Consider the following 24,874-nt stretch of genomic DNA (forward strand, 5'->3'; position numbering starts at 1 on the left):
AGTCTATGAATATCAATTGCCAAATGCTCAGCTTGCGTATAATTTCTGCTTTTTCGTAACGGATGACTCCATTTCTACAAATTCGGAAATACAACTACCGACTTTCGGCAACTTGTAACACAATAGCTATTATGCCGTGGATAGTATTCTTCATAGTTTCAGTGCTCTAAAGGTATTTCTATGTTTAAAGAAAACCAAAAACTTGACGAAACTGCTACAGGCCACGAAAATGCATATGCTCAACCCAACCACGTGCAAGTCTAAAACCAATGGATCGTTTACAATTCTATGTCTGGCTCTAAATATCCATATTATATAATACAATGGCATTGATTTTTTGTCCACTCTTCCCTTCGTTTTGAATTTCAAGACTGCAAAAATGCAGACATATCACTGTAATTTGGACATATGCATACCATAACGAAACCTGCAATGTAAATATCGTGTACCTGATATCTTCATTTGCCTAATTTGGAGATATTTCTGTGCATATCCCTTGTTTTAAAATTCTCGTGGTAAGACGGATGCCTTTGGATACTGGCTGCATGCTCTTTGTTGTCTCAAAATGCTGTTACTCAAGCCCTTACACTCCTTATTAAAATACTATCGCTGGATAACTCCTTATTTAGTTTAAAAAATCAGGTAAGCATTCTCAAGTAACGTAACTGAGTATAGGGTTGATCGCGAAACAGGTGAAGGGAAAGCTGTTTATGAAAGCGCAAGTTTTAATGGGGCATGTTTCTAAAATTGTAAATTTGTATTTTTATCTATTGGCTCAAAATAGCTTTGGGCATTTGGAAAAAGTTGAGATCTATCTTTGCCTGACCCTTTTTTAGAGATTTCTTTCTCAGCCTAATGAATATGAAATGTTGAAGCCCTTTGCTATATTATTGTCTTACTTGGGTATTCTTGCCCTTTTTTTCTTTTTTTTCTTCATTTTGAAAGCGAATATCTTCATCTTGCCTATATCTTTTTCATCTTTCTACGACGAAGCGTAATCCCTTCACCAAGTGCGCGAAGACTTTAGATTTTTGTTAAAAACAGCAGTCAAATAGACAGAAGAGAAAAAAATAAAAAAACACACTGTTTTCAACATTTCTATTTTTCTTTTTCTTTGTTCAACATACTTTGACTATAATATCCATCTATTACACCCACAACCGATTAATATATACTTCATAACATCAACGTAATTATTCTTTGGAGACACCCTCATACTATCAGAAGATGAGCCAAATCACATACTTTTTCGACGCACTAAATTTCAACGGCATATGTAGAACTATTGCTCTTAGTCTATGTCCTTTGATTGGAGAACATGATGCCATCGAACCAGTTTGTTATTCCCGTAACGTTGACCTTGGAGGAAACATTATCTTCCAACCTTGTAAGTTGCGATATTCAATTTGATCTATACGAATGTGACAAACGCTGTCAAAAAATTTTTTCTGTCAATTCTTATCAAATTCTGCGACGTTTGTACTTCCTTAACATCTGTAGCCACTCTAATTATTGATGTTGTTGCTATCATCATGGTTTTAATCATGGTCTACCATATCCGTTCTAAGTATACTGCTGTTGGTAAGTTTCTGATGTTAATGGTATTTGTGTCTTTTTTTTTATTTTGTTGGGTTTCCGTTCAGAAGAGCTTATGACGTTGCTTTTTTTTCGGGTCTTTGACTCAACATTGTTCTCATCACAAATTTGTATTCTCGTTATGCCAATAGGTCGACAAGAAATTGTTATGTTCTTTTATATGTATATGATTACCACTTTACTTGATATGTTACTTGTTACCGGCATTATTCCTACATCCTCCTCTGCATACCCTGTAAGTTGAAGTGGACCTTTTGTTTTGTTTTCTTTTTTTTTTCCAGAAAAGACAAACAGGTCTATAAATAATTTATTAATCTGAAATTGAATTTATTTTTTTTTCTAACCCATATTTTTTTTGTTTTTGTGTCTTGGACAGTGGTTCACAGCTATTCACGTAGGCTGTATATGTGCTACTTACTGGTGTTTACTCTTAAATGGCTTTGTTGGTTTCCAGTTTGCTGAAGATGGCACACCTCTTTCTCTCTGGGTAAGTTAAAATGAAGGAGTTCTGAGAACAACATGGTTCCTAGTTTAACAGGAGACGTAAAGTTAACTAACGATCTGTAATATAGTCAATTCGTATCAGCACTTTCATTTGGTTCATTGTCACGGGTTTCCTTGCCATCGGTACTTTCTTAGGTGTTGGAACACTTTCTTACAAGAATCAATCAGCATTGTGGGTCTTTGCTATTGTCTTGAATTGGGTCATGTTCTTCATTTATATTGTTTCACAAATCATTCTAGTTATCAACACATTGGATGATCTTTGGCCATTGGGTGATATTTTGTTTGCTGCAGGCTTCTATGCCATCGGCCAAATTTTGATGTATGTCTTCTCAGTTGTGATCTGTGACAGCACAAAGCACTATGTCGACGGCATGTTTTTTGGCGCTGTCTGTAACTTATTAGCAGTGATGATGATCTATAAGTATTGGGATTCAATTACCAAAGAAGATCTCGAATTTTCAGTCGGCTCAAAGCAGAATGTTTGGGAAGTCAAAGAACTGTTGAATGAAGATGAATTATCACAATCTTATGGTACTTATCAACACACACCACCTCCACCCACTACTCAACATTATCAACCTTACGAATAAAATTTAGCTAAATCACAATTTGGAAACGTCTCACTTTTTCGAGAAGAGACCCCTTTTAACTTATATAATTTATAGACTGGAAAAAAACGTGCAAACACATAGTAAGCAACTTTTCAAGATTTTTCATCTTGTCAACTCACATTCAACATGTAAATAATCTATTCACTACCCTTTTTCTTTTCCTTACAACTTAAATTGTACTCGTACTTTAAAAAAATATTTTTCCATTTTTCATTTCCACACAAAAAAAAAAGGCATAAAAATAACAAACACGGGCTTTTTTTTCTTTCCTTTTTTTTCTTTTGCTAAAATCCTTTCTTTTTAAGCATAATTACATCAAAAAAGTACATGTTTAGTAACAGTAATAGTATATGCCTGCCGAAAAAGAAGAGATAGACATACTACCTTCCCAACAATCACACCCATTATACGCAACTTTAGAAAGCGGAGCCGATGGTAAACCAGGAGGCATTTTGATTACAAGTGTTGGGCAAGAAGTATTGCCTCATATTTGGCTCGGTGGCTATAAGGCATTAGAATCTATCCATTTTCTGCAAAAGAACAATATTAAATACATTCTGACCCTGGGACATTTCAAGCATCGCTATAAATCACCAGAGTTTTCACATAAGGTATAGACTAAGGATCATGATGTTTTTGAAAGAAAAATGAATCATCTATTCACATGGTATTGTTGTCATTATGTCCATCTAGATTATACCAATCAGCGATAATCCAGAAGCCAATATCATACAACATTTTCCAGAAACAGAAGCATTCATAGATGAGGCACTTGCCAAAAACGAAAATATTTTAGTGCATTGCTTAGCAGGTGTATCTCGAAGCCCCACCATACTGACAGCGTATCTTATGTCCAAGCGGAGAATGAGGTGGAAAGCAGCACTGGCTTTAATCAAGCAAAAAAGACCCTTTGTCTGTCCCAACCCAGGGTTTATCAACCAGCTTCGACTCTTCCAAGAAATGAATTACGAATTCACAAAGGACAATCCAGCTTATTTAGAATATTTAGATCAACATCCTATAGATGCAGCTCATTACGGTCATGAAGACGAATATGAATAGACAAAGAATAAAAACGAGTACCATTGCGCAATTATATGCTAAAGCATATTACTTACATTATTATCTATTTATCCATTGTTTTGTTGTGCCTTGATAAAGAATTCTATTTTCCGAATATCCCCATGGATTCATTTGTTTTCTTTTCCATATTATTCAATTCGGTGGCCCAAAATCATCCGTTCATGCAACTTTTCGTTTGCAGATCGAGGGTATCGCTTGTGACGGTGTTTTGTGAGAATGAGTTTTCCCAATGCCTCCGTTCTGTCCTAGAGTAAGAAAGCGTTTTGTGTACACATTAAGCATCATGTCTGATCCGATAAAGAAATCACGATGGGTTACAGAAGATGAAGATAATGAGGAACCTAAAAGACGGGAGAAAAAGCAGAAACATCGCCATGATAATCACCATCGCTCCCATCGTACGCACAAAAGCGAAACAGCAGCAACAGCAGCAGCAGCAGCAGCAGCAGCAATAAAAGCTACTGTCAGTCCTAAAGATCGCATCCTGAATCGTGCCGCTACTATGAATACCGCTTTAACAGCAGGAGCAACTAATGCGAGCGCTGCTAAACTATACCCTTATTTGAGAGAGTGTCGACATGTCGACTGTTTTGAGAAGCTTAATCATATTGAAGAGGGATCTTATGGTGTCGTCTTCCGTGCGCGCGATAAAGAAACCGGCGAAATAGTAGCCTTAAAAAAACTCAAATTGCAGTTAGAACAAGGTGGATTTCCCGTAACAAGCTTGAGAGAAATTCATGCCTTAATGAATATAAAGCATCCTAATATCGTGAACGTGAGGGAGATTGTGATGGGAAATCGCATAGAACAGTAAGCTTATCCTCTGTATTTGTCCTTGAACTTGAGAAATTCTTACTGACGGATAGATGGGATGATACATAGAGTATTTATTGTTATGGACTACATTGATCATGATCTAAAGGGTTTAATGCAAGATATGCGTTCGCCGTTTTTGCAGTCCGAGGTAAAGACGCTGATGTTGCAGCTGTTATCAGCCGTTGCTTTGATGCATGAAAATTGGTATATCCACCGTGATTTGAAGACGAGCAATCTACTGCTGAACAATCGTGGAGAAGTCAAAGTGGCCGATTTTGGATTAGCAAGAAAATATGGTAGTCCTCTGGGAAATATGACACAACTCGTGGTGACATTATGGTACAGAGCACCCGAACTTTTGTTGGGCGCAAAGGAATATACAACAGCCATTGATATGTGGTCTGTAGGATGTATCTTTGCAGAGTTACTGAATAATGAACCTTTATTGCCAGGTCGAAGCGAAATAGATCAATTAGATAAGGTAATCGATTTTGAAAGAGGTGATTACTGAAAACTGTTATGTTACTTGTTAATAACCCCCTGCCCACATCCAAAATCATAGATATTCAAGTTGTTAGGTACACCTACTGAAGAAATTTGGCCTGGATTCTCAGAACTACCTCATGCCAAGAACATAGCACCCATTCATCAACCCTACAGCACTTTAAGAACAAAATTCACCACTCTAACCCAAGCAGGCTTGGACCTCTTGTCAAAATTATTAACTTATGATCCCACAAAACGCATTACAGCCGAAGAAGCACTCAACCATCCCTATTTCTCTGAAAGCCCAGCGCCCAAGGATCCATCATTATTCCCTACCTGGCCATCCAAGAGTTCAGGGCATAAGTAAGTTCATCGTTTTGAATTATAATCAGCACATATAGTTTTAATACCACTCCTAATCCCCTCCTCTCGCTCAGAAAACATGAATTTAGTCCTTCTGCTCCGGCTGCAGCCCATGGTGGTGAGGCACAAGAACAGGATGCATTGGCTGGTACAATATTTGGTGGGCAAACAGAATCAACGGGTTTCCGTTTAAAATTTGCATAACGATAAGGTGTTCTTTTTCTTTGTTAATCTCCAAATTTATCTATATGTCCACTTTGAATATCTTTTCAATTACTTCTTTACATGATGAATGTACTGTCTCAATGATAGGCTGTTTTTGTGAACTAAAACGCTAAACTACGTTTATCGGTCATGACGCGAACAATACAACCGTTTCCAGCCACCTCAGTTAACTAAAGTTGAAAGAAAAAAAATAGACAGATGAGATCTCCCGCCATTTTGAATGTTATCCTTGACTGTTGATTTTTTTCTTTCAATTTACCTTTTCGTGCCATGTCAATAAAGTGCTAGAGTTGAACATTTCTGGTTTTCCCATACCAGCATATAAATACTTCATCAAAACGTCTTGTTGTTCAGTAGAAAGAGATTTGACAAATTGGGGAATATCGCTTGCTCGGAATAAATTTAAAACTTCTGCTACTGTTTTTGTACTTTCAGCCTATGGATGGACGTAATTAAGCATAGGTATGTCAAAAGGATGACCGAGATGAAGGAAGCTGCCAACTATTTCCTTTTTGCTAACCTTTGCAGAATCAAATTGTCGACCATAGGGTGGCTCTTCCAACGCGCGAAGTAGAGCATTATTCAAATCGCTTCTAAATAATGGGTAGAACCATAACGAAATGCGTTTAGTTGGGCGGTGGTTTGTCGTAGATTAACTTGATTTCGCTTCAGTATAAAAGAATTTACTTTGATAGCAAGTTACGAACGTCGGTGCTTCGTGTTTGGCTTGCTTGGTTCACTTGTTCTGGAGATAGACCACTCTCAAATTCGGCGAGGATTTCGTCCTCAGTGTAAGCATCTTCATCATATTGGTCAATGTCAATTCTGCGCCAAGACATGTTGCGTTTCTTAGTAGGTAAGGTCGTGGATGGGGGGAAGAACTGGTCGGATTCGCTCCAATTTAGCAGGAAATTTGACGCTTTGCTGCTGACTTTCAAAAAACTCGCTCATAATCGAAACGTAACATACGTGCACCAAGGATAGGACATTGATAGTTGAGTTATTAAATCGTTCCATTCAATAAGGCTCAAAATGTGCTAGGCTTTGTAGGAGAGTAAGGTATTGATCATATTGAAAAGGAAGAGTCTCGATGTTCTGTGTATAACTGAAGAAGCCGCATCACATACAGACAGACAGTTCTTATCAGCATAAAGTTTACTGGAATCAAGGATGTCAAGCCCAATATATTTATTTATGCTTTCAATAAGAGAATTTCATTATCACATGCTATGATGATATGCAATGTATGCCTGACTACGATAATGTTTTTGATGTCTAAAGTGTTTGAATTATTGGCTTTCGTACCCAAGTGGCCCAAGAAATGAAATACCTGTAAAAGACGCTCGGATCGCACACACTCTCTTTTTCTGTCTTTTCATGAGTGCATCAGTTGTTCTGCAAACCCTGCATAAATGCCCCTTATTTGCGTTCTGAGCGTGTGCAATGTGTTGTAAAACCTGAGCATGCAGGCTTGGCTGAGAAAAATGAATGATATAAAGTTTCATATTGACGGGCATGTCAATTTTTTCCCCCTTCCCCACTTTAGACTTTCTCTTTAAATCGAATCATTTGATTTCTTAATAATTGCCAGTTATATGAACTACAGTAGCAATGTTGACAATTGTCCTGTGCCAGCAGCCAATCCTGACGATGAAGGTTGTAAATTACTAGATTCTTTTGCCATTCTTGTGCAAATTACACTTGCGTCCACTGCCCTCATTACCTTATTCTATAAACGCTCAAGAGAGAAACCACAGAGACCCGTTATTATTTGGTAAAAAATAAACGATTTTTTTAATGTTAAAGAGAAAGACAAGGGATTAAATAATGTGTAACTATCTTCAGGGCTTTGGACGTCAGTAAACAGTTTATTGGTGCAGGTGTAGTCCATTTCTTGAACCTCCTGGTTAGCTATATTGCGGGTCGACCCAAAGACGGCAAACACACCAATCTTTGCGTTTGGTATTTCTTAAACGTTGCTGTGGATACGACTGTGGGTGTCGGAATTTTATGGTGCTGGCTACATCTGATTCAGTGGTTCTTACAGAAATGTCATATAAAATATATCAAGACCGGTCAATACGGTCATCCACCTCAATATTCGGCTTGGTTAAAACAAACTCTGATCTTTATTTTAGCAGAAACTTTAATGAAATTATGCGTGTACGGCATGTTTCGGCACCTATCGTTTTTATTCGCCTGGGGGGAATGGGTTCTAAGGTGGACGAAAGGAAATTATAGATATCAAGTTATATTTGTGATGCTTGTGTAAGTATTCTATCTGAATCGATTCTTCATCCTTCTTGTATTTTAAAATGACACGCTTGTTCCCCATAGCTTCCCTCTCATCATGAATGTCATTCAATTCTGGATTGTTGATACCATTGTAAAGGTGACACCCAAACTCTCTGATGAGGAAGAACAAGCAGTGCATTCGGCCGTAGAGCAACAACTGCAAGCAGACGCAGAACAGCATACCGAACGCTCACCATTGATTCCCAAATAAACATAATACCCTCTCCCCGCCGCCCCCTCCCATTCTTTCCGTCAAATTTCCTTTTTAAAGCATAAAATGGGCCACTGACAGAATAAAAATCCGGTCGAAAAAGAAAAAGAAAACGTTTAAATTTCGTACATTTGCAGCGCTCTTAAAAGTTTATAAAGTTAATTGAAATGGACAACGTTATATTCGAAGATGGTTTAGGGGGAAAGTTTGATGAAAATGGTGTTGCAGTTTGCGTTGTTGATATGGATGTTGACACAAATAACTATCCTTTGGGTGCTGTTACTGACTTTGATATGTATAATGACTTCAAACCTCCTGAGAGATCTGAAAAGAAGGAGATCAAGAAAGAATCCAACAATAAGTCTGATAAAAAGCTGATTAAAACTGAAGAGATGCCGAAAACAACCTATAGAAAATATAAAAAAGAAGATATGGAAACATTTTTCTATTTAGTTACTGAAAAAGGGATGTCAATTCGCGGTGCAGCGAGCGCGCTCAAAATTCCTAAAAGCACAACATATGGCTGGCATAAAAAGGGTCTTGAGGCGGCAGATGAGTATGTCGATATGAGAAAGGCTGGTAGTGGCCGGCCAGTTGGCAGACCATCACCCTTGACTGAGAGTCATCGTCAATATCTTGTCGAACTCATTGATGATAACAGTGATCTTCGTTTAGATCAAATGATGGAGAGCTTGACTAATCAATTCAAGGATCTCTCTATCTCTAAAACGGCCCTTTACAATTTTGCAACGCAAAAGTGTCGCATCAGCTTCAAAAAAGCCCATTTTCACTCTATTGAGAGGAATAGCCATGATAAAATTGAAGAAAGATATCAGTGGGTTAAGCGATGGATAGAAAATACCGATTTGGACTATGAAAGCAATTGCGTATTCATAGATGAAGCAGGCTTTTATATCAATCTAAAGCGATCCTTTGCTTGGTCTCAGAAGGGAACCCGTGCAGTTGTTAAGACTCCCAAAACCAAATCAAAAATGACGACAATTTTTGGCGCTATTTCGCCCTATGGAATTGTAAATATCAAAGTAAGGGCTGCAAAGGTGATGGCAGCATCGAAAAAAAGAAAAGTAGCAGGTAGTGAAGGCACAGCAGCAGTTGCTGCAGACAAAGGCAAAGGCGGTACCTGTACGGGACACTATTTCAATTTCATTGCCAGTACGTTAGATATTATGGACAAGCATGAAGAGTTCAAAGGTCATTATCTTGTAATGGATAATGCACCTATACATACACATGACGACATACGAAACTATATACAAGGTCGTGGCTATGGATGCGTTTATCTCCCAGCTTATTCTCCTGAATTGAACCCCATAGAACAGTTTTGGTCAGTTTGTAAAAGCAAACTCAAGCGAGAAGCACTTTTAGACGAAGAAACATTGACACTACGTATTCGCGATGCCTGTAACAGTATTCTTCTGAGTGATATAAAGGGATTCTGCAGGTATTCCGTCCAAAAGTTTCCTGATGTGTTGGAGCGCAAACCCCTCTAGACATTTGGGACATTTGGCCCACTTCCATTTCTGTCCCATACAATAAATTTTCCATGGCCCAAATTATTTTCTGTCAGTGGCCCATTTTATGCTCAGCTATTGTCCGTTTATTTTTTCAATTGGGTGTCCGAAATTTTTAGTCAGAAGTGTCCGAATAATTTCTGAAAATAGTGTAAAACAGTGACTGAGGAAAATTTCAGCTACTACAGCATATTTTTGGTAGATGTTGTCGTTATTTAGATCAATTTTTACGATCTACAGTCATCAACCATAGAATCTATGTTTTCCATTGCTAGATATACAGGAGAAAGCGACGACGAAAATAATAAAGATGTTCGTACTTTTGAAAAAAAGAAGGAAAAGCTCGACAGTCTCAATGCACGTATAAAACAGAAACGAAAAGAGGATTTCGACAAAGATCAACCGAAAGAAAATAAAAAGACTAAGCACGAGATAAAAGAAAACACTCGAAAAAGATCAAACATAAACAACAAAGACTCTAATGGAAAACCAGAACAAGACGAGCAGGAGATTGAGGAATCGGACAAAGAAGTCACTTCTGACAAGGACGATAAAGTAGTCAGTGACGCAACAGATGAAGATGACGATGACGATGAGATTGAGGATGAGGATGAGGATGAGGATGAGGATGAGGATGAGGATGAGGATGAGGATAGACTCGAGCCAGAAACCACCGATGAGAAGAGGGACAATCAAAATAAGGATATTGAAAAAGATAACAATGATATCGATATGGATGATCGTAATAGCGTCGATAACATAGATAACGAAGATAATACGCCTGTGCTTGAAGCTTTTCCGGAGATGATCTTACCCAAGAATAAACATAGCAAAGAGGAGAAGAAACTACTGCGACAAATGGGTATTCCCGAATGGATGCTACAACCTACAGTCATATCTCCCAAAGAGCATTGCGAGCTGGATAAAGTGGGGCTGTCCGAACATATTATTCAACGTTGTAAGAGTTTGGGTCTATCATCTTTGTTTGCAGTTCAAATGGCTACCATTCCTGTTTTCCTGAGACGACGCAACACATTATATGATACACGAAGTGTACCTGGCGATTTATGTATTTCAGCACCCACAGGTAGTGGTAAAACTTTGGCTTATGTCTTGCCTATTGTAGACATCTTATCAACGAAACGAATTGTTACAAGACTTAGAGCGGTGGTGGTATTACCAACGCGTGATTTAGTGGCGCAAGTAAAAGAAACCTTTGATGCGTTTGTCAAAGGCACCAATTTATCAGTGGCAGCAACCAGTGGTCAACAATCATTTGCTCATGAACAGCAAGTTTTGGTAGGCAATGGTGATGAAAGGTATTGCTTTACACATCCCTACGACTCATGTGGAGAATCATATTAATGTATTGTATTCTGTTCTAGGTATCCCGGCGGTAAAAGCAGAGTAGATATCTTGATCACAACACCTGGTCGTTTAATAGATCATTTGTCATCCACACCGAATTTTACTTTACAACATTTACGTTTCTTGGTTATTGATGAAGCAGATCGTCTTTTAAATCAGAGCTATAACGATTGGTTGAACCAAATCTTACAGGCGACGCGGCCATCCACTGTAGCCACTTCCATTGAAGCTATGAATACGAGTGATTGCTCATTGCCTGACATTGCTTTCAAAAAAGATAGGAATGGGTAAGAAAAGCGAGCAGCTTTATATCATGTTGATAGGCTCATTACTCACTGTCAAGGTTCATCTTGCCTCTAGTGTATACGAAGCGGATGCAGTTGCACCAAGTTTTCTTCGGGCAAAATTCAACTTACCTTCTACCGACCTTGATCTACCTAAAATAACATCCGTGAGTATATGTTGACCTTTATATGTCAGAGAAAATGGTGGTAACTGATCAATTTCAAATTGTTTTTTTTTGGATCAGGTTCAAAAACTACTTTTCTCGGCTACTCTTACCAAAAATCCTGCCAAGATTGCAGAACTGCACCTAAATGACCCTAAATACATATCTGTGCAGAATGCAGATGGATCAGACGCAACCGCTCAAGATTATACCACACCAGAAGGCCTAAAGGAGTACATGGCTGTCTGTGCCACGGAAAAGAAACCTTTGATGGTACTTTATTTATTGCATCATTTAGGGTTGCGATCGGGCTTATGTTTTACGAGATCAGTAGAATCAACTCAAAAATTACAAACATTGGTCGAAGCGTTTGAGCAGACGCAATCTGAAGATAAACGAATCCGTGTCAAAGAGTATTCTAGTGAACTGGGGCCTGTGCAAAGGAAGCAAATGCTGAAACAGTTTAAACAAGGACAAATTGATCTGTAAGTGTTACGCTCACCAAGACCACTGAATTACAAAGGGCATTCTTGAGTGGATAGAAAAGGCTAATTTAATTTTTTCCAACGAACTCTAGTCTTATTTGTTCAGACTTGATTGGCCGTGGTATCGATTTAGATTCTGTGCAGTTCGTCATCAGTTATGACGTTCCTCATTATATGGATAAATATATACATAGAGTTGGACGTACTGCTCGTGCGGGAAGAGAAGGTGAAGCTTATACGTTAGTTGAGAAGCAAGAAGCACGACATTTTAAACAAATGCTACGTCAAGCGGGCCACTTGACTCAAGTAAAGACACTGTCAATTGATAAGGAAAGGTTGGGTGAGCTGACATCAGCTTATCAAAAGGTTATTGATGAGTTTAGTAATAACCAATAAAGCTTGAGCATGCTTGAATAATTTAAAAAGGTCCTTATGATAGAGCAATGGTAAATGGTTGTTTATTCCATAAGTGGATCAACTTGTATTGTTGTTTCGTTTTTTCTTTTTTGGAAAGTCTATAGCTACAGCATTAAGATACTTTTTATCTCAAGTAGTTGGCTCTTCGTCATACCATATCTGATAAACACTTGTCATACGATACTCTGCTGTTGTGGTCTTAAACGTCTTTTTGGTTTCAGACAAAACATAATTTATCGATTTCTTTTTCAATGAGAGGTGGATTTATTCTATTAAAAGGGTACCATCGAACGAGCAAATAATTTAAATCATAATCAAAAGAAAACAATTAATCGTCATCCTCTTCCTCATCATCAAAATCGTCGTCTACACCAAAATCACTATCATCTCCAGATTCATACCAACTATATAAACAGATGAAATACATGATTCAGTGTCTTATTCTTTCTACGACTTTTGTAACATGAAGTGTCTTACAAGTTCTCATCTTCTTCAATTTCTGGTGGTGCAGCGGGCATAAAATCTTTCTCTGATGTAGGCATTTTAAATCCAGGAGGAATATCTTTCTTTGACACTTCCACTTGTTCTACAAATGTTGATAACATCTAAATAAAATGCACCGATACATTTCTTTTCCTTTGTCGCTCTACTTACTTTTCACAATGGCTTCAAATACAGCACGGTCCTTCCTGTAAGCCACCTAAAAAAAGAAGTCGACAAGAATTAAAACTTCATTCTATGACTGCACTATAACTACGACTCTACTATATTTTAGAATGCGAACTTACACCCGCGTCTACATTCGCCGGACTTGAGCAGTTGGGATCCGCAAGTAAGGATATAATTGATACTAGGACACCTAATTATATAAAATATACAATCCGCTTAATGCCTGCTTATTACCTTGCCGTCTGAAGACAACTATGGAGTTCCCGCTTCAGAATGTTCGTTGATATCTACTTACTTTCTACAGACTGAAATAAACAGTGAAACAAATTTTCTTTTCAATAATGCCCTTCTTTTGGCAAATAATATCGAAAAACAGAATTTTTCTTTTCTTTACCTGTGTGGGGTTCCATCGTTCCTCTGCTTTTTCACCACTCACGGGATCTTCACCTGGTGGATGAAGAATTGAAATACATAGTCTACCGTCCGGATAAACTATAGATACGCACATATGTGAAACAACGAAAGTGATGAGGATAGACATCACTAAAATTCGCATATATTCAGAGGTAACTTACCATTAGGATGGTAGAACTCATTATTGAATCGGAAAGTTGGAGGATTGAAAGGATAGTCATCGGGGAATGTCATTGTTGCCTATAAAAAATTGAGGGTAGCAATATAAGTCAATACACACAAGCTTTCATTGGTACATCCCAATAAGCAATAACAAAATACGATGCTCACCTTGAAGTAGCCGCCTTCGTAAATCGTCTTTGGTGTACCGATAAGTGCAACATCCCTAAGAAAAGGTTAATCACGTTATCCAAAACCACACAACAATTTGTCATTCAAACAAACATTCATACCATTCAAATATGTTATCGTCTTTCAAATCAACCACAAAGCCAGGTACTGGATTTCTTGTTAATTCTATCCAATACAATTGCAACGAGTAATTAGTCAAAGAGTCTCAATCTTGCAAATCATCCTGCTGCGAGAAAAGAACAACACCTTTCAATTGTCTTTGTAAAATATTTGCTGCAGAAGACATATTTTTCTTGGTTTTTTAAAATGCAAATCTTGATAATAAGTTCAGAAAAAAGCTATACCAATTAACTTGAGAATACAACAAAAATACAAGTGTGCGAGTGAATTACAGAAAAAGGGGAGCAAGAAATGCAGCAGTAAGTGTTGTAATGATTTTCTTATGTCGGAGAAAGCAACAAAAAAAAAACAGAAAACGAGCTCCACATTAAAACACCGACGTTAGAAAAAGGATTCACCAATCAGATGGATGTGTCAAATTCAGGGGATTGTTTCTTCGGTTTATGGCCACATGAAGAGTAGGATCATAGCGGCCAATATGAGTAGCACGAGAACCCGCGTTCCGGCATGGATTACATTTTGAATGGCAGACGAATGTTGAGACGTTTTCAAATTGATTTTGTTGTATAGTATTGCATAAAAATATTCAAGCTGTGTGTTAGATGAGCAATGATCGGATAAAACAAATACTGTATTATCAGATATACAGACAATGGCATTATTCAGATGACATTGACTTCAAGTAGTCATTATCAATGCTTCTGGTCACCTCTATGGAAAGAACAGACTACTACTATTTACAATGCGAATTTATTTTAATTTGAAAGTACAATGATAAACAATGAAATATAATAATAACAAAAAAAGGGTAATATTTGAACAAAAGCAACAGAAAAGCATAGTTTTTCTAACTAAAGACAATAATAGCAGAAAATGAGTGATAAATATTTACATATATGTGAAAGATGACTTGCACGCTACAGTGCGTGGCTTCTTGATTATGACTGTGCACTTAATATTGTTTCATTTGCTTTTACCTTCTTTTTTGTATGATGGCTTTCTGAGGTTATTGGACGAAGCGGTGGAGAAGGAGACTAGATCATAAAGAGATGAATAAAGTAAATAACAAGAGCCAATCTTCTAAAAAGAAAAAACGTATAATGACTTACCAGAGTCAAACTTCTTTTAGGATTGACACATGTATCTGACTCTTTCTTCTTCCTTGGCAAAACATCCTCAGGTAAATCGGATGCTTTCAAACATTTAGAAACAATTCCTAGATGCTCTCTGTCGTAGTTGGGATGATCTTCGAAGTATGCCATAAATTGGCGAAGTTGTCTATTGAGCGTTACTTCTTTATCGCGTGCTATTTAAAGAGAAGCAAGGCATTATTAAAAAGAAGCTAATCACTAGATGAATCAAACAAATTTCCTTACAATTTTTCGTTTTCACATAGAGGCCGATATAGAATATTTTTGTATATATGGTTCTAGGTGCAATGCGATTTTCATCTGAAATGGGTTGCGTAGCTGAAGGAAGGATACCATGACCATGAGTTGCAGCGATAATATCGTCGATACTGTGGCAAGTATATTCATATTCAAAACCATGTGCAAAAGGGTGTACTAAAGTCATCACCCGATGTGCTTCTAGAAACAAGACAAGTAGTCTGAGTCTAGATTCAACCAAGCCAGCCCAGGATGTGAGTCCTTCAGCACTATCGGCACTGACAACTACTCGCAAATAATTTGTGTAAATTTCAAAGAAATCGGTCGGTTGAAATAAAGCCGACCAAGAAAGCTTGTTTAGCAGAATTTGATCAACAATCTCAGCTGCTCTACGAAGCTCGCCGGTGGTGATCATTTTCGTTGATTTGGTGACATTATGTGTTGTACACATACTAGGATACGATGGTGTAATGATGGGCATAATGTGTCTCTTATCTTGCTCATTCTGACTCCATGGCTTTAAAGCATAGCTTAGCCTTGGTCCCTTTGTTTCAATATTCTTCAACGTCACAGGGAGAGGCCATCTCCAAGTCTTGGCAATATGGAAGAATCTGTGCACAACGACACTGGCCGTGGCATTTGGATAAAGTTGACATATGTGAGCCACCCAAATAGCCCAAGCAACTCCGCCCAAAAAGCCAAGGACATTTGAGTAAACCTCTCTTCTAGCAGCCCATAGTTTTATGCATCGCAACGCAGTTCGAAATGTGTCGACGTTGGGTACGAGTTTTAGAATATCATCAGCAACCCGAGTTCCATTAAGGCTCAATATACACTTATGGTGCAAGCCTGCTAATTTATACGCATCACTAAAATCAGTACTCGAATCTACGCTACTTTCTTTCAAACACGCGCAGATAAGATCAATCTATTCGAGCAGATCCTCAGTAAAACAAAATATCGCTCAGATTTAAAGGGAAATTCTACACTTACATGTATATCCTTATGTTTAAACTTGATGATAGGCACATATGCACCTGGTACAGGCTATTAATAATCGAAAAAAATTGCAATCAATTTCAAATTCTTGACAATGTTCCTTTTCCAAGGACTAACTTACCACAATATGCGTTATACATGAGGTATTTTTCAAGATGGATAGCATCTCTCTGAAAAAATCTTCACGCTGAACAAATTTAGGAACAACACACAAAGCATCAATATCAGCGTCTAAATAAACGAAAAGTCACAGATCAGAGAAATGTCACCATGTAATATATAGGAAAATCTTACCTGCTGAATTGACACCTAAGCGATAACTACCGTATGTTACGACAGTTCCACCCGCTTTTTCTGTCAAATGTGTTGGGACTTTCCGCCTGATGCACACAGCACGAACAAACTTCCTTGTCAATTCGTTTAAATGCTCTAAGGCTTCTTTTCTGTAGATTTTACGTAACAAATGGACATTATTATCGTATTCTGGCGTGTTTGAGGAGCCACTGCTTCTTTCTATCTACCTTTGTTGAACAATTTCTTTTGTGTCATACATATTTTGTTCCTTCAAAACTGCCTCTAATTGCTCTGTCAGCCTGATTTCAGCATTAGTTGGCCCGTCTGTTGATAATACTTCCATCATTTTAGAGGAACTTTTTGACAGTTTTGTGAACAATGAGTATTTGCAATTTCCGAGATTCGAAGAAAAAAAAAAATTAGAAAGAAAGAGAGAGAATGGGTCCATTTTACCAACAGCAAAAACAGTAATTTATGTCAAACTCAGCATCACGGACTTCACTTGCTGTTAAAAAATCTGGATTTTTTTGCCATGACAAACCCATAAATTTTTGGTTTTTTTTCAGTGCCATAATATACGAAAACAGTAAAATACCATTCCATTCGTCAACCATAGCTTACAACGATGCATCATAAAGAATAATGTATGCATAATAATTTATACTTTTTCAAACGTTATCCGTGCTAATAAGCATAATTTTGTACAGGTGCAGCAGCTGTTGCTGCTTTCCAGTATTTTAGCTAATATTTTAGATAAATTACATTTTTTTTGGACGATTAATATTTTTATTTTAGACAAGTTGCAATTGTGTTGTAGACGAAGATGTAACCGTTCAAACAATGATTCAAATTCAAAAACTTGTCAGCAGTGCGAAACAAAAAAAAAAAAAAAAAAAAAAAAAAAAAAAAACGGTACTATTCCTCACCTGTAATGATCTAAATCCTTAAAATATAAGGAAAACCGTGTTTATTACGGCGATACTTTTTCCTTCTTCGCTGGCTTGAAAACGTCGGGTCTTCCCGCTCCAGACCAAACTGCTTGAGATATGGTCATCCTATTGATAGCGGCGTTAATGTCTCTCTGCCATAGCTTTAGACATTGCTTGCAATGAAGAACGCCGGTACCCTTGAATCCAGGAGTATCAACAATTTACATATCATTATAGAAACAGAGGCTGTATGTTTTAGAGGGTTTGAATTCATCGATTGTGACAACAATCAATTGACCTTCAGCCTCACGTTTCTTCAGAGTTGTAAAAAGTTTACCGACAACACCACATCTTTGCCAAACATACCAGCACCAAACACAATCAGTGGCACCCTTCTAGGGGTTTCCGAGTACTTATCAGCCTTCCACTTCTGAACACATCGATTTATGTCCTGGTTGCTTGCATTTGGTACAATATGCATTGTCTTTATTTGGGTCTTCATTCATCTCTTTCCTTGCTTTTTTCTTTTCTTTCTTAATTTCAAAGTTCTGTTTGCGTTTTCTGCCTTTCGAACCAACTATAGGTACAATAAGGTCGCGTACTAATGATGACTTTACCAACTTTCAAAGTCACCTGAGCTGCTTACCTTGATCTGCAGTTTCTGGTTCATACAATTCACATTTAAAGTATTGTTTAGTGTAATGACCCCCTTTACCGCAATCAATACACGTTACATCTAACAGTACACGATGATTAATCTACACATATATATATGATCAGGTAGATAGGCTCTCAAAAGGCAAGTTACCATTAACAGCACTTGATTTTTTCTTTTCAAAAATTTGCTTTTTTTTTTCATCAATTATTGTTTTGAACATGGGTCATAGTATGTATCATAAAACGTGAAATAAAAGTGAAAGAGACAACATTTGACTATAAGAGAGCAATATATTTTATAGTGCTTATCTTTGAAAGTCACCCATGAACGCATACAAAAACATTGACAACAGATAATATAACCATCCCGTTCCGCTATGGTATCTGTTATACTATGGCCCTGAGCACTCTATCAATGGTTTGATGTTAATCAATTCAAAGTTGACCTTTTTTGGAACACTGTACAAAAAAGGCACCGACAAATATCGGGTTATTCCCGGAACACATCGTCATTTAATAAAAAAGTTGTCAAGCTTTTTGTAATCTGGCCTATTGCAAGATAACGTCAATAAAACCATTATTGGCGACTCTCTTACTGATAGAGACTCATTTCTTGGGCTTGATTGTATGTCATCCTTAATGCTGCTTGGGTATCACTGAATAATTGAGTATCCATAAATCCAAAATTATATGAACTTCATTCTAAAATTTTTTATTAAAATCTTCTAAATTTAAAATATATATTGTTTTTATTAAAATTGTAAATGATCTAAAATATAAGCTAAGATACTGTATTCAAAAGCGTTGTGACGTATTGACTTTTGGTTGATCGATCAAATCAATAAAAACTTAAGTTTAAACTTTCAGGTTCAGATTTTTAAGGCCGAAAGGTAATCATCCGCATTCGCTGTTTATCTGATTTTCCTCTGTCGCATGCTCATCTTTATTTTCTGATTTGGCATGTTATTTATTTCTATTCTTCTGCTTGTAATATCGAAACATTAGAATTAGAACAGACATTTTAGCACGCTACTTTTTTAATCCGGTGATAAGTTGACAACTGACATTAGTATTCCTACTTATAGAAGCGGCAGCCCGCTTATTGCTTGTGCTCCCTTTTTGATATCGTTCGTACGCTTACGTTTGCTTCGTTAGCCTTAAACGAATAGAACAATTGTAGTCCTTCCAGCACTGCACAATAAAAGATGAAACGGAAGTAGCAATCAATAGTACTTCGCTTCAAACTATATACATCAGAAATATTTGATGGCTCTCCTTCAGTTACTTGTTGCGAAACGAAAACATATGGACCAAAATTCAGAGGTTTAGTTGTGGTTTCTCTTGAGTCCAGTCCAGGATTGTAGAAAAACGACAGCTATCCTACACCCTGCTTCCGGACAATTCCTTATAGATTCTCTTAATATTAAACCAGTTTCCATTGGGGCATAACGCATATACCAACCACAACATTATCAATAAAGCTAGTAACACATGGTAGCCCTTCTATTAAGAGTAGTGGCTAATGTATATTTAAAGGTCTGCAGTATAAACAAGATACGGCTGTACTCCATTGTTTCGTAAATACTAGAATATAGCTCCCCGGGATTTTTTACCTTTTTCTATATAACAATAGCTGAGCAACATCTAGACAAATTAAACTGATCAACTCTTAGTATCCACGCTGAGATTTACCTTATGCTTAATCTCAACAACCACTTAAACTGCAAATAAAAATTGCTGCTTCATCTGACTGATCCTTGCAAGCCTGCGGGATTGAAATGTCATCTCAAAGTCGTTTAAGAGCTGAACTGTTTCTTTAAAACTGCGTGTGCTTTCAGAATAACGCTCTGTAGACTACCATTTTCCCCTATTATTGCATTCTTCCTGCATTATGGCACTATTATATAATCACTGTACGTTAAACAGTGACATATTGCTTTGATTAATCTTAAAAGAGGATAAGCTGTGACAATTCGAAATAATAACAATAATGCGATTGTTTAGAACTCAAACTCCAACGCAATTTTTAAATGTTCAAATTCGAAACAGAATTTCTGTGCGCTAAAAAATCGACAATTTCCCCTTGAGACTCTTTCACATCTTTTTCTTCTTTTATATTACAATATACCTTTCAGCTTCCCAAAGGTAGCGTTTAAAACATTCTAAAACTAACGAAACCTGCTTTATTATTTTAACCCATCAACTTATCTGCTTTTTCTACCCTAATTTGTTTTGAAATTAACCGTAGAATTGACAATAAAAGATGGTATGTACATTGGCAGCGTTACTTCTTGAAAGCCGACATTCAACCAGACACAGCTATTTATACAACGCATATCATTTTTATCTCCCTCAAATAGGCTGGAGCACTTGAAAACGCACAAAAAGAAATACCTAGAATTAGAGACCATGAACGCGAGTCTGATTTCGGTTCCATCTTCTCTGTTTCTGGTCCAGGTAGCTATAATCTGCTGCAACCCAAAAAAAAACAAACAAAAAAAAAACTCTACTCAAACTGGTTATGTGAATTCTAGTCGTTGTCGCTGAAAACATGCGTGGTTCTGCCATGTACGAGTTGGTAAGTGTTATTGCACTCTAGCCACCTCCTATCCTTCAGCTTTTGTTTCGAAATGTTTTGGATTAATCTTGATTTCTCTTGCACTTTTGAAAGGTTCGTGTTGGTCACTCTGAACTTGTTGGTGAAGTTATTCGTATTGATGGTGATAAAGCGACCATTCAGGTGTACGAAGAAACTGGTAAGAACGATAAACTCCTTATGAAAATGTTTCATGTTCGTCTGCACATTTCTAACATTGATATTTATCAAAAGGCGGTTTGACTGTTGGTGACCCAGTTTTGAGATCCGGTAAACCTTTATCTGTAGAACTTGGTCCAGGTAACGGTTTAATTATGGAATAGATCGATCTTTGGTTGTTGTTTTTTTTCTAAAACAACAATTTTACAATTATGCTATTGCTGATTGTAACGCATAGGTCTCATGTCAAACATTTATGATGGTATTCAAAGACCCCTTAAGGTAAATATGAAGCAATATATTGTTGACTAGCACATCAAGAGAGCGCTAAATAATACTTTGAGATAACAGGAAATTCATGATACCACCCAAAGTATCTATATTCCTCGTGGTATCGCCACTCCCGCTTTGGATAAAGTCTACTCTTGGGATTTCGAACCTCTTAACTTCCAGGTAAGATGAAAGATGGAAATATAGGTTGATTGCATTTTTGGATTTGCTTATATTCGTTTTACCTCAATAGGTTGGGGATCACATCACTGGTGGTGATATTTATGGTAAAGTGTATGAAAACTCTCTTGTCACTTGCCACAATATCATGTTACCACCCAAGTGCCTCGGTACTATTACTTATATTGCACCTAAGGGCTCTTACACATTACAAGATACTGTTCTTGAAACTGAATTTGAAGGAGAAACTACAAAACATACCATGAGTCACCTCTGGCCTGTTCGTACTCCTCGTCCAGTCGCTGAAAAGTTGACCGCAAACCATCCTTTATTGACTGGTCAACGTGTACTTGACTCTCTCTTCCCTTGTGTCCAAGGAGGTACTACCGCTATCCCTGGTGCTTTTGGTTGTGGTAAAACTGTCATTTCTCAATCTCTTTCTAAATACTCCAATTCCGATATCATTATTTACGTCGGTTGTGGTGAACGTGGTAACGAAATGGCTGAAGTGTTGATGGACTTCCCTGAATTATCAATTGATATTGACGGCCGTAAAGAATCTATTATGAAGCGTACTACATTAGTTGCAAACACCTCCAACATGCCTGTCGCTGCTCGTGAAGCTTCTATTTATACTGGTATTACCCTTTCTGAATACTTCCGTGATATGGGTAAGAACGTTGCTATGATGGCTGATTCTACCTCTCGTTGGGCTGAAGCTCTTCGTGAAATTTCCGGTCGTTTGGCTGAAATGCCAGCAGATTCCGGTTATCCTGCTTACTTGGGTGCCCGTCTCGCCTCTTTTTACGAACGTGCTGGTCGTGCTACTTGTCTCGGTAACCCTAGTCGTGAAGGTTCCGTTACTGTTGTCGGTGCTGTGTCTCCTCCTGGCGGTGATTTCTCAGATCCTGTTACTGCCTCTACTCTCGGTATTGTACAAGTATTCTGGGGTCTTGATAAGAAGCTTGCTCAACGTAAGCATTTCCCTTCAGTCAACTGGAGTTTGTCTTACTCTAAATACGAAAAGATCTTGGAACCTTATTATGAGAAGCACGATAGTGAATATATTGCTCTGCGTGATAGATGTAAGGAAATCCTTCAAATGGAAGAGAACCTTTCAGAAATTGTGCAGTTGGTTGGTAAATCTGGTTTGAATGAATCAGATAAGATTACATTGGAAATCGCACAGATTATTAAGGATGACTTCTTGCAACAAAACGGTTATAGTAACTATGATCGTTACTGTCCTTTCTATAAAACAACTTGGATGTTACGTAATATGATTGGTTTCTACGAGAAGGCTGTTCATGCTGTCGAAGCTTCCAATAACCAACTGTCATGGGTTAAGATCCGTGAATCTATGGGAGATATTTTATACAAGTTATCTTCTATGAAGTTTGAAGACCCTGCTGAGGGTGAAGCCGCTTTGGTTGAAAAGTATACCGCTCTTCAAAAGGAAATTGAAGCCAAATTCAATGATATTGAGGCTTAATTTATACTTTGTGAATATATCAAAAACTCGTGAAAAGAAGAAAAGTTGGATGTTGTCTGTGCTCATATAAATATACATCATATCTTATATATACTTTGTCATTTCAGACGGAATAAAATAACCATTTTTATTGTTTTTAAAAATTGCAGCAGTAACAAAAGATAATCTTGCTTTCGTTCTTTTTTCCAGTGTTAAAAGACCATGTCTTTTAACTACAGTAATTGATCATTAGCTTCCTTCTCTAGGTTTGTTTTCGTTGTTTTTTTGAAACTTTTGCTGATCTTAGAATGGAGAAAAATCCTGGTAAACGGCATATTGATCTGTGTGTGCGATCAAACTGAGCTTTTTTATTCTAAGCCCTGATTTCTCCACTAAAACGCACTAAAAAGCTAATTATTTTGATGTTGCTAAAAATACACATTTTTATAAGCATTCGTCCTTCCGTCCCGTATAAGTACTCGGGATAAAGCTGTCTGTCCATTTGCCAAGAGGTTATTGTAATACAATGACTTTTTTATTTCAATTCTCTGCTTTCTTTCATCTTTATTTTTTTCTTCTCTTATTACTCTATATCAAAAGCCATTCAAAGAATTGGGGTTTTTTTTCTTCTTTCTCCTTAAAATACAGAACAATAGAAAATCATGTCTACAAAATATGAGCAACCAGACATCCCTTCTTATCATCATCCTGATGGTTATTATCATGACAGAAATCCAACGTCACCCCCTCCCTTACCGCACCATATAGATACTGTCAGACCATCAAACGATAGCATGCGAGATGTTTCCATGAATTCACCTACGCCTTATCCTGTTTATTCTGCTCCACCAGTCCAAACCAATACACAACCACGCGAATCTCTGATGAGCGATATGAAGTTTATGTCCCATTATGATTCTGACGACCATTATGACGACACAGATGTGGAGAAAACGATGATACCTCGTGAACAAAAAGAAAGAAGATCATGCTTGGATAAATTGTGTTGTGGCTGTTGCACATGCTGTCCTAAATGGGCCCGTTGGTGCAGTTGCATTATTTTGATAATGATCGTTATTTTGGGTATTGTCGTGGGCGTATTAGCAGCTTTGTTCAAGGTCCCTAATGTGACGTTCACGGGCTTACAACAAGAACCAAACTATGCTTTCGCTGATAAAGTATTGTCAATGACGTTCAGTGTGGGGATCAGTGTAGACAATCCAAATTTTGAAAGTATTACATTTGAAACAATCAAAGCCGACGTAAGTTCTAACAATTTCCACACTAAAATAAAGCTTGTCATTTCGTGAGAGATGGATCTATCGCTAAATCACCTACTCAATCATGCGTAGGCATATTATCCTGCACCCTATAATGTCTATGTAGGAGGCGGAAATGTGACTAATGTACACATAGCTTCAAATGCTGTTACCAATATCATTTTCCCCTTCAATGTCAAAATCAATTCTTCTGATCCTAGTCAACAAGGTGTTCTGATGGATTTGGTGACAAAATGTGGGTTGGATGGTAGTACGCCGCAACAATTGAAGTTTGATTATTACATTTATCCAACAGTAAGGATCGCTGGCATAGCTATTACACCAAGAATATCAAAATCAATGAGTCTCGCTTGTCCGGTAGGGAAAAATTGTGAATGTAGATAGATGGATAGGAAATCACTTTGCTAACTTACTCCTTCCTTTTTCATTATGCTTACTATCATGGCCATAGACCTCTGCGTTGGATGGCTTATTAGGCGGTTTATTTCATTAAAACAATCAATTCAACTATATTACCAAATCTTATTTATATTACTGTACATATCTGTATATCAGTTTTTATGTATTTATACACTCACCCAGATTCCAATAAACTCAAACACCTTTTGAATAGCTTAAAATGATCTACAATTTTGAATGGTGGCTCATCCTCTT

At 37.4% G+C, this 24,874-nt stretch overlaps 15 protein-coding genes across 15 annotated transcripts; 8 read left to right on the top strand and 7 right to left on the bottom strand.

Annotated features, from left to right (window-relative positions):
- Window positions 1-1,227: 1,227 nt before the first annotated feature.
- On the top strand, window positions 1,228-2,693 carry BDF20DRAFT_907245 (chitin synthase III catalytic subunit; the record flags this gene model as incomplete). The annotated part of the gene is made up of 5 exons (XM_053083358.1): window positions 1,228-1,387; window positions 1,501-1,581; window positions 1,728-1,831; window positions 1,973-2,083; window positions 2,169-2,693. 5 exons carry the CDS (start codon window positions 1,228-1,230, stop codon window positions 2,691-2,693), a joined length of 981 nt encoding a protein of 326 aa, XP_052933235.1.
- Window positions 2,694-3,184: 491 nt separating this feature from the next.
- BDF20DRAFT_794043 (protein-tyrosine phosphatase-like protein) lies at window positions 3,185-3,662 on the top strand (the record flags this gene model as incomplete). Its single annotated transcript, XM_053076241.1, has 2 exons — window positions 3,185-3,325; window positions 3,408-3,662. Coding segments are annotated over 2 exons (396 nt in total), but the record flags the coding sequence as incomplete, so codon positions are not given.
- A 418-nt stretch (window positions 3,663-4,080) lies between these two features.
- On the top strand, window positions 4,081-5,268 carry BDF20DRAFT_801797 (kinase-like domain-containing protein; the record flags this gene model as incomplete). Its single annotated transcript, XM_053076401.1, has 4 exons — window positions 4,081-4,195; window positions 4,325-4,607; window positions 4,680-5,094; window positions 5,176-5,268. Coding segments are annotated over 4 exons (906 nt in total), but the record flags the coding sequence as incomplete, so codon positions are not given.
- A 520-nt stretch (window positions 5,269-5,788) lies between these two features.
- Window positions 5,789-6,526, bottom strand: BDF20DRAFT_825046 (actin-related protein 2/3 complex subunit 5; the record flags this gene model as incomplete). The annotated part of the gene is made up of 4 exons (XM_053077943.1): window positions 5,789-5,857; window positions 6,028-6,123; window positions 6,208-6,280; window positions 6,375-6,526. The coding sequence occupies 4 exons, from the start codon at window positions 6,524-6,526 to the stop codon at window positions 5,789-5,791; spliced, it is 390 nt and encodes a 129-aa protein (XP_052933238.1).
- Window positions 6,527-7,282: 756 nt separating this feature from the next.
- Window positions 7,283-8,193, top strand: BDF20DRAFT_837803 (vacuolar membrane protein-domain-containing protein; the record flags this gene model as incomplete). Its single annotated transcript, XM_053079090.1, has 3 exons — window positions 7,283-7,461; window positions 7,533-7,955; window positions 8,025-8,193. 3 exons carry the CDS (start codon window positions 7,283-7,285, stop codon window positions 8,191-8,193), a joined length of 771 nt encoding a protein of 256 aa, XP_052933239.1.
- Window positions 8,194-8,251: 58 nt separating this feature from the next.
- BDF20DRAFT_884676 (uncharacterized protein) lies at window positions 8,252-8,946 on the top strand (the record flags this gene model as incomplete). The annotated part of the gene is made up of 2 exons (XM_053081878.1): window positions 8,252-8,306; window positions 8,360-8,946. A coding segment is annotated over exon 2 (293 nt), but the record flags the coding sequence as incomplete, so codon positions are not given.
- A 1,583-nt stretch (window positions 8,947-10,529) lies between these two features.
- Window positions 10,530-12,874, top strand: BDF20DRAFT_947224 (P-loop containing nucleoside triphosphate hydrolase protein; the record flags this gene model as incomplete). The annotated part of the gene is made up of 5 exons (XM_053084851.1): window positions 10,530-11,044; window positions 11,111-11,380; window positions 11,454-11,544; window positions 11,623-12,026; window positions 12,119-12,874. 5 exons carry the CDS (start codon window positions 10,530-10,532, stop codon window positions 12,420-12,422), a joined length of 1,584 nt encoding a protein of 527 aa, XP_052933241.1. The 3' UTR covers window positions 12,423-12,874.
- BDF20DRAFT_884682 (ubiquitin-conjugating enzyme/RWD-like protein) lies at window positions 12,480-14,298 on the bottom strand. Its single transcript, XM_053081879.1, has 10 exons — window positions 14,124-14,298; window positions 13,979-14,042; window positions 13,857-13,911; window positions 13,688-13,766; window positions 13,507-13,604; window positions 13,408-13,417; window positions 13,232-13,302; window positions 13,098-13,143; window positions 12,921-13,029; window positions 12,480-12,847 (listed from the first exon to the last, which is right to left on the bottom strand). Exons 1-10 carry the CDS (start codon window positions 14,161-14,163, stop codon window positions 12,772-12,774), a joined length of 648 nt encoding a protein of 215 aa, XP_052933242.1. The 5' UTR covers window positions 14,164-14,298; the 3' UTR covers window positions 12,480-12,771.
- A 464-nt stretch (window positions 14,299-14,762) lies between these two features.
- BDF20DRAFT_884689 (Poly(A) polymerase) lies at window positions 14,763-17,118 on the bottom strand. The gene is made up of 7 exons (XM_053081880.1): window positions 16,906-17,118; window positions 16,679-16,827; window positions 16,506-16,615; window positions 16,379-16,432; window positions 15,374-16,313; window positions 15,107-15,303; window positions 14,763-15,031 (listed from the first exon to the last, which is right to left on the bottom strand). Exons 1-7 carry the CDS (start codon window positions 17,022-17,024, stop codon window positions 14,936-14,938), a joined length of 1,665 nt encoding a protein of 554 aa, XP_052933243.1. The 5' UTR covers window positions 17,025-17,118; the 3' UTR covers window positions 14,763-14,935.
- A 486-nt stretch (window positions 17,119-17,604) lies between these two features.
- On the bottom strand, window positions 17,605-17,995 carry BDF20DRAFT_884695 (uncharacterized protein; the record flags this gene model as incomplete). Its single annotated transcript, XM_053081881.1, has 1 exon — window positions 17,605-17,995. A coding segment is annotated over one exon (156 nt), but the record flags the coding sequence as incomplete, so codon positions are not given.
- BDF20DRAFT_884698 (uncharacterized protein) lies at window positions 17,910-18,116 on the bottom strand. The gene has a single exon (XM_053081882.1). It carries the CDS (start codon window positions 18,107-18,109, stop codon window positions 17,924-17,926), a length of 186 nt encoding a protein of 61 aa, XP_052933245.1. The 5' UTR covers window positions 18,110-18,116; the 3' UTR covers window positions 17,910-17,923.
- Window positions 18,117-18,126: 10 nt separating this feature from the next.
- BDF20DRAFT_884702 (uncharacterized protein) lies at window positions 18,127-18,496 on the bottom strand. Its single transcript, XM_053081883.1, has 2 exons — window positions 18,416-18,496; window positions 18,127-18,343 (listed from the first exon to the last, which is right to left on the bottom strand). Exons 1-2 carry the CDS (start codon window positions 18,483-18,485, stop codon window positions 18,237-18,239), a joined length of 177 nt encoding a protein of 58 aa, XP_052933246.1. The 5' UTR covers window positions 18,486-18,496; the 3' UTR covers window positions 18,127-18,236.
- BDF20DRAFT_884706 (uncharacterized protein) lies at window positions 18,483-18,692 on the bottom strand (the record flags this gene model as incomplete). The annotated part of the gene is made up of 1 exon (XM_053081884.1): window positions 18,483-18,692. A coding segment is annotated over one exon (155 nt), but the record flags the coding sequence as incomplete, so codon positions are not given.
- On the top strand, window positions 18,642-22,961 carry BDF20DRAFT_907251 (V-type proton ATPase catalytic subunit A; the record flags this gene model as incomplete). The annotated part of the gene is made up of 8 exons (XM_053083359.1): window positions 18,642-18,644; window positions 20,625-20,721; window positions 20,799-20,842; window positions 20,936-21,020; window positions 21,095-21,160; window positions 21,258-21,301; window positions 21,371-21,472; window positions 21,543-22,961. The coding sequence occupies 8 exons, from the start codon at window positions 18,642-18,644 to the stop codon at window positions 22,959-22,961; spliced, it is 1,860 nt and encodes a 619-aa protein (XP_052933248.1).
- A 427-nt stretch (window positions 22,962-23,388) lies between these two features.
- BDF20DRAFT_884714 (uncharacterized protein) lies at window positions 23,389-24,836 on the top strand. Its single transcript, XM_053081885.1, has 3 exons — window positions 23,389-24,202; window positions 24,293-24,577; window positions 24,672-24,836. The coding sequence occupies exons 1-3, from the start codon at window positions 23,603-23,605 to the stop codon at window positions 24,711-24,713; spliced, it is 927 nt and encodes a 308-aa protein (XP_052933249.1). The 5' UTR covers window positions 23,389-23,602; the 3' UTR covers window positions 24,714-24,836.
- The last annotated feature ends 38 nt before the right edge of the window (window positions 24,837-24,874 follow it).

Source organism: Mycotypha africana, assembly GCF_025528875.1.
Source record: "Mycotypha africana strain NRRL 2978 chromosome Unknown BDF20scaffold_9, whole genome shotgun sequence".
In the NCBI taxonomy this organism is placed as follows: Eukaryota; Fungi; Mucoromycota; class Mucoromycetes; order Mucorales; family Mycotyphaceae; genus Mycotypha; species Mycotypha africana.

What these genes read in the sequence shown, in the direction of transcription:
- BDF20DRAFT_884698 (XM_053081882.1), bottom strand. Translation starts at nt 18,109, where the DNA reads ATGAAGACCCAAATAAAGACAATGCATATTGTACCAAATGCAAGCAAC.
- BDF20DRAFT_884682 (XM_053081879.1), bottom strand. Translation starts at nt 14,163, where the DNA reads ATGTCTTCTGCAGCAAATATTTTACAAAGACAATTGAAAG. An exon ending in GACGATAACATATTTGAATG is followed by an intron (nt 13,912 to 13,978) that starts GTATGAATGTTT and finishes ACCTTTTCTTAG; the next exon opens with GGATGTTGCACTTATCGGTA. An exon ending in ATTGAAGAAGATGAGAACTT is followed by an intron (nt 12,848 to 12,920) that starts GTAAGACACTTC and finishes CTGTTTATATAG; the next exon opens with TTGGTATGAATCTGGAGATG.
- BDF20DRAFT_884702 (XM_053081883.1), bottom strand. Translation starts at nt 18,485, where the DNA reads ATGTTCAAAACAATAATTGATGAAAAAAAAAAGCAAATTTTTGAAAAG. An exon ending in AAAATCAAGTGCTGTTAATG is followed by an intron (nt 18,344 to 18,415) that starts GTAACTTGCCTT and finishes GTGTACTGTTAG; the next exon opens with ATGTAACGTGTATTGATTGC.
- BDF20DRAFT_884714 (XM_053081885.1), top strand. Translation starts at nt 23,603, where the DNA reads ATGTCTACAAAATATGAGCAACCAGACATCCCTTCTTATCATCATCCT. An exon ending in TTGAAACAATCAAAGCCGAC is followed by an intron (nt 24,203 to 24,292) that starts GTAAGTTCTAAC and finishes AATCATGCGTAG; the next exon opens with GCATATTATCCTGCACCCTA. An exon ending in CAATGAGTCTCGCTTGTCCG is followed by an intron (nt 24,578 to 24,671) that starts GTAGGGAAAAAT and finishes TCATGGCCATAG; the next exon opens with ACCTCTGCGTTGGATGGCTT.
- BDF20DRAFT_884689 (XM_053081880.1), bottom strand. Translation starts at nt 17,024, where the DNA reads ATGATGGAAGTATTATCAACAGACGGGCCAACTAATGCTGAAATCAGG. An exon ending in AAAGAAATTGTTCAACAAAG is followed by an intron (nt 16,828 to 16,905) that starts GTAGATAGAAAG and finishes TAAAATCTACAG; the next exon opens with AAAAGAAGCCTTAGAGCATT. An exon ending in CTATGTGAAAACGAAAAATT is followed by an intron (nt 15,304 to 15,373) that starts GTAAGGAAATTT and finishes CTCTTTAAATAG; the next exon opens with CACGCGATAAAGAAGTAACG.